Raw genomic sequence first — 5,994 nt, 5'->3', positions numbered from 1 at the left:
GCTTCACACATGTGTGTTTGCATTAAACATGCGGGGATCAAGTCGGGACAAATTAATGACGTGTGAGTGTGCGTGTTTGAAGAGGCTGGGGCGAAACTGCGGGAGACATTTGACTTGTAAAATACATGAGATTCGGTCACTTTGTTGTGTTCAAGGGCAGCAAACGATGACAGCTCGGGTGGGATTTTTTCATATTTCAGAAAATATTGGTACATGAACGCAACACGGTCGGGCTACGTGAAGGCATCGTTTACGCACTGGAATTCAGACCCCCCCCCCCCCCCCTGCACTCCAAGACGTTCGCCAGGTTTAGTGTCGCCCCCTGTTTGGTTTCCCACGAGAGAGAGAGAAATAAGATGGACTGCAGCAGCGGAGGGGGATTTGATACCTTCACACTTCTACATATAGATTTTATTTAAAAGACAATGGTGAAGAAAAAGTAGAAAAAGTTTCCTGCGTGTTTTGAACGACCGAAAGAAGAAATGTTCATATTCAACCAGTCATTCACATGAAACTATGGAGGATTTTGCTTTATGCACATAATTCAGTTACTTTCCAGCTTGACGCACCTGAGTGCCATTTTATGTTCGTTTGCACTACTGGCTGCAGTGGGGGAGGTGTGTGTGCGTGCGTGCGTGTGCGTGTGTGTGTGTGTGTTGGGGGAGAAGAAGCCACACCTCTCGGTATTGGTAAAGGAGCTATAAGAGGCTGCGTCAGCATTGTTGATACTCTCATTCTGGGTCCCGGAGCGCTCCTCAGCTGTCGACGTTACCAAACAGGCGCTCTATGGACAGAGAGGAACGTCTCTGTTTGCAGTTCTGATCTCTCTGTTTTCATCTGACCGGTCAGCATGGCTGAAGCCCTGATGCCCGCCGTAACATCGTACCCAAGTGCTCAAGCGATGGAAGGAAAACAGTTCCACAATGTAAGTAGAGGATTTAAAGTTTGCGTTATTTTTGGTTATTTCATTATTTTTTCCCCCGTAGATTTAGTTCTGGTTGTTGGTTCACGTTAGAAACTTGGTTTTCTTCTCCTGAATGTTTCCATCCGCTCTCCCGTACAGATGTGCAAGGTGGATGAGTGCGCGCGGAGCAGCGCCACAGGTGGCGCAGACAACCCGCTCATCGAAGTGGAGTTCAGCATCGTGCAGTCCCCTGCCTTGCCCCCCAAGGACGACGACGAGCTGGGGAAGTTCTTGGACCTCGAGTTCATTTTGTCGAACACCATCGGCTCCGACGACAGCGGGAACGTTTCTCCGCCGCAGCAGCAGCAGTGCGCGTATTCCCTGCCGGAGTCGCCGGAGAGCTGCAGCGGTGGTTCTGCCCCAGACTGCGGCGACCACCTTCCTCCTCCTCCTCCTCCTCCTCACATGGCCGCACAGAGCTACCACGGCACCGTGAGCTTCGTAGGCCCAGTCCGCAGTCTCATGGCGGAGCTTCTCACGCCAGAGATGAGCTACCCGGGGGAGAGTTCACCGGACAAGGCGAGGGACGGGCGGGAGTATACCGAACTGCGAGCGTTGAATCCGGTCACCATTCCAGCGAGTCCCGCTCATCACCAAGTGGCCACATCTCCTCCACCGCTTGGATACAAAATCAAAACCGAGCCTGTAGGTCAGTCGTGTATGATGGCTGCCGGTGGCGGGGACTTTATTGGACAGATGTACGAGAGACACCAGATGCGCTCCGTGCACCCGGCGGCTTTTACGCACCACCAGGCTACAGTTCCAGGATTCGGTGCGCACTCCATGCAGCACTCTGCACCTCAGGGACGCGCAGACTGCCATTTGGCGCAAATGAACTCTCATCATCCTCACCAACACCATCTCCAAAACCAGTACGTGAACGCGCCCTACCAGCCGCAGTACGCGCACCAGAGCGTGCCACAGTTTCAGGGACAGTACGGCATGCACAGAGAGCCTGTGCGCGTTCACCAGCAGCATCACCCAGCTTCCATGCAGGGGCTGATGCTCACCCCTCCCTCGTCGCCGTCGTTGCTGGAGTTTTACGCGCACGACGAGGCGGGGAGCGTCAAACAGAAGCGCGGCCGCAGGTCGTGGGCCAGAAAGCGCGCCGCGACGCACAGCTGCGACTTCCCCGGTTGTGGGAAAACGTACACCAAGAGTTCCCACCTCAAAGCCCACATGAGAACACACACAGGTGAGCACGTTTGTGAAGCCGAAATCCATCTATTTCAATTGTCACGTTTGATGTCCTGCTTTTGTGTTGTCTGTAATCTAAACAAAGCCCCCTTTGCTTCTGCCTCTCAGGTGAGAAGCCCTACCACTGTAACTGGGAAGGCTGCGGCTGGAAGTTCGCCAGGTCGGACGAGCTGACCCGCCACTTCAGGAAGCACACCGGACACCGACCCTTTCAGTGTCACCTGTGTGAGCGTGCGTTTTCCCGCTCAGACCACCTGGCTCTCCACATGAAGAGGCACATGTAGGCCACATCAAACTCATGGACACTTTTTGTATCCAAATCCATCAGGGGACCATGCCCGGAGCATGCCAGAAGAAGCACGAGCTGGCCCCTCACTGTTGGACACTTTGTGCACCTGGTTCAAACCAATGGAACTACTCGTTCCTGTGGGGGCCTTGTAGTACATGTGTGGTGCCTTGGTAGAAAGTTGTCCTACTTTAAGTGCCTCTCCATCAGAAAAAGAGAATGAATGCTGGTGGGTTTTGTACATATCTGTGGATATATGAATAACTTATAGTAGTTTGTATTTAAGACATTTCCTCACTCTGTCTTTGAAATAAGTTATTATAGTTGGCGAGTGCCTTAACAAGACTGCCTCCCAAAGAGGGAAAACTCACTGTGGGCAGGACCCAGACTTTGTGTTCATATGTAAATTGTATTTTTGTAATGTTTACATCTTATATCTTATACTACTCAAAAATCAGGTCAGGGTTTTTTTTTTTATTGACAATTTTTCAGTATATTTTCTCAAGGTTGTTGTTAGTCTGCTCAATAGATATTATAGATTTGCTAAGCATTGTGGGTTAGGCCTACGCAGAGGTTCACTTGAGCAAAGCTAACAAATTCAGGTACTAAAAAACTAATTTCCAGTCCCATTTTCAGGATCCCAAACATCAAGCCCACCCACCCTTAATGCCACTCAATTCAAATATTTACAGCTCAGTGTTTTCCAGGGATGCAACATGTAGAATGTATTGTGTTACGGCAGATATGTTTGGGTTTTTTTTTTTGTTTTTAAGAATGAAGAAATCCACTGCAACCAATGGTTGAACTGCTGTACTTGAAACAGAATCGCCACTCATTGTTTTCTTCGAGAATGCAATTGTTTTTATGTGCTTAAGGGCTCAGAAAATAAAAAAAAGTACTTTTACAAATATGTCGGTTGTTGCCTCTTCCCCTCTCACACAGTTCATTCAGCTCTAGATCTGCTTCGAGTTTACGCAGGTCTGCTGGCAAGGATGATATTTCATTATTTTGAGTTCTCAGGGCTGCGTGAACCAGGGAAGCAAAGACACACACTATAGTTGAACACAAAGGCTTAGAACTTCAATATCCGAGTGTAATTGCAGACATATTTGTAGCGCAGACAGTGACATCAGTGGTCAGTCATGCATCTAGCCAAATTGAATCACTAGTTTTTGCGGCCAATTTCCAAATTGAAATCCCAAATCTTCTCTTCAGCATTTTGTAGAATGCAATGATCCACAGTCTACAGTCTGAGTGCATTTACATAAACATCTGTACAAAGATGCAGGTGTAGTTCAAGGGTGTAAGGTCGTCTGACATCACATGATCTACAATATTCATCGCCATAAAGACAATAGGCGTGATTACAAGTGATGTTATGACAATATGCATGGTCAGGTGCCTCTCCAGCTTTGGGATCATTGGTTATGAAATGCTGCCTTCTAGTGTGCATTCCTATAATAGCATCTGCCCAATGTAACAGGCTGTGTTCATGCATGAGACTGCTGCATGTTAGTGAGGCATTTTTCTGGCGTGTGTGTATAGTGTTTCCTTGCATTATATGTAGCAGTGGGAACAGCAATAGTCTGAGGGTTCTGAAGGGACCACAATGTCATTGTCATGTTCCCACCAAACATGCAGCGCAGAGACGTCCCGCTCTCTCTGCTCGCAGAGAATGACCAGTTGAGTCGGTCAAAGATATTTTGTTTATTCAGAGCAAGTAGCATCAAAACAAGAAACAAGAGAAGATGCAGTGAAAACCCCACGAAGAGTCCAAAACACAGGCCTTCAACCTGGGACCCAAACCAAAACAACAGAGGGAAACGTGCTAGATTATTTACACACAAGTTTTAGCCTCAGGCGATCTAATACCAACACTACACAAACACACACACAGAAGCGCCCAATTACGCAAAGAGTGTGTAGAAAATCTACTTCACAAACTAAAGCGCCGCTGTAAAGCAGCCTCTGTGGGAACTGGGCTGAAAGGTGAAGGCTGGTTGGTAGCTGCCGTCTGGACCTCAAGTGTATACATGTACCTGCTGGAGATGGCTAAGCATGGCTAAGCATGTCAAGGGTACACCTCTGCAATCACTTGAACAAATCAGGTGACACCACCTGCAGCAGCACGCACGTCCACGCTCCAGTCTGGCAAGAGGTAGAAAGTAATCAGATTACAACTATTATAAAATACAGAAACACACCACAGCGGGTGGTAATCGAACTGAATTTGAAGCATTTCTACTTTTTCTTGTTCACTGTAAAATATACAAATATTGTACAAAATGCTAGAATAGAAATAGGTATACTGGAGAGATTCCTAATTGTTATGATAACTGGGATGCTCGCCATATCTTAGATGTTGAAGTGTCTGTCATGTCTGTGAGTGTCCAGCTGTACCACTAAGACTTTGTTATGTCTTAGTTTCCCCACTAGATGTCCTCGTTTGTTTACTTTCTACATGTAGTATCTGCTCATCAGGCTTATTGTATACACCTGTTTTAATCAGTAATGCTTGTCTCAGTCTAATCAAGTCCCTTTGTTGGGTTTGTTGCTTCTCTCAGTGTTCCGTTTCGTGTTGTAATAAAACCTAAGCGGTAGTATTTCTCCAGGGGTGAAGTTACTGAAGGTTTTTATCTGAGTTTTGAAGGTGAAGTCACAGAGGACAACAGCGTATTCATGTGGCAGTCCGATCAAACATGTTTGACGTTTAGATTTAGAATTTTCTTACAACAGACTTGTATGAAATGGTCAGCTTGTGACACACCGACGGATGGATTTGTACCATCGTTGTCAGAAGTCTTACCTTCAGCCATTGCTGTTTGAACCATAAACATGAGAAATAGAAGTAAATCAGCCGACATTTCTCAAACACAGCGGGCAATAAATCGAAGGTGTGTAGTGATGGATTACTAAACTGCAAGTGTCCTGTGGTGTGAGCCATGACAGTCAACCAGCAGCTGAGGCATCTAAATGGAATTCGGCCATCATTCATTTTATTAATTACACCTACGCTCTTAACATTTGTTAAAAAGTAGTAACATTGATGGCAGCTATGTTTGAGTTGGTTCCTTTTTTAACCAAAAGGCGTGCTTTGGAATAGTTCATGTCAGGAGCTTGTGTGGTGACAAGGACATTGTGCATAGCAAGCGATTAGTGACTCGTCATGCAGGTGCTGCTGTCAGCCACACAGAGGCAGCATAACATCAGGCTGGGTTTCATTTAGGGTTGGAGAGAGGTAGAGCTGTGCCGAACTGGGTTTGGTCGAGCAGGAGAGTAAGTAATTATCATAGTTTTGGCTTGAATCATTGCCCATATGTAACATCATATGCCAAAATGTGCAATGTGTTTTTCCAAATATGATGGATGGACAGAATAATTAATTGGGATATCTGGTTTTGAAAAATAAATCTGGCCGGCACACATTCACCCTCTCATTCATTCTCCTCATCTGTTGCGGGAAAATCTGACAACCTTTGGAATAAAAGCCTAATAAAATTTCAAACTGAGTGTGCCGGAGCCCTCAAACCTTACCATCCATTACTCT

At 46.5% G+C, this 5,994-nt stretch overlaps 1 protein-coding gene across 1 annotated transcript; it reads left to right on the top strand.

Moving 5' to 3' along the window:
• The first annotated feature begins 750 nt into the window (after positions 1 to 750).
• klf17 (Kruppel like factor 17) lies at positions 751 to 3,357 on the top strand. Its single transcript, XM_070918491.1, has 3 exons — positions 751 to 925; positions 1,064 to 2,159; positions 2,270 to 3,357. Exons 1-3 carry the CDS (start codon positions 851 to 853, stop codon positions 2,443 to 2,445), a joined length of 1,347 nt encoding a protein of 448 aa, XP_070774592.1. The 5' UTR covers positions 751 to 850; the 3' UTR covers positions 2,446 to 3,357.
• Positions 3,358 to 5,994: the final 2,637 nt, after the last annotated feature.

This window comes from Enoplosus armatus, chromosome 14 (assembly GCF_043641665.1).
Source record: "Enoplosus armatus isolate fEnoArm2 chromosome 14, fEnoArm2.hap1, whole genome shotgun sequence".
NCBI lineage: Eukaryota > Metazoa > Chordata > Actinopteri > Centrarchiformes > Enoplosidae > Enoplosus > Enoplosus armatus.
Note: the sequence above shows the minus strand (reverse complement) of the source record. Positions and strands in the feature narration are given on the sequence as shown.

Excerpts from the sequence above, each read along its gene's own strand:
- klf17 (XM_070918491.1), top strand. The coding sequence starts at position 851 with ATGGCTGAAGCCCTGATGCCCGCCGTAACATCGTACCCAAGTGCTCAA. Across the intron at positions 926-1,063 it reads AAGGAAAACAGTTCCACAAT|ATGTGCAAGGTGGATGAGTG; the intron begins GTAAGTAGAGGA and ends TCTCCCGTACAG. Across the intron at positions 2,160-2,269 it reads CCACATGAGAACACACACAG|GTGAGAAGCCCTACCACTGT; the intron begins GTGAGCACGTTT and ends TCTGCCTCTCAG.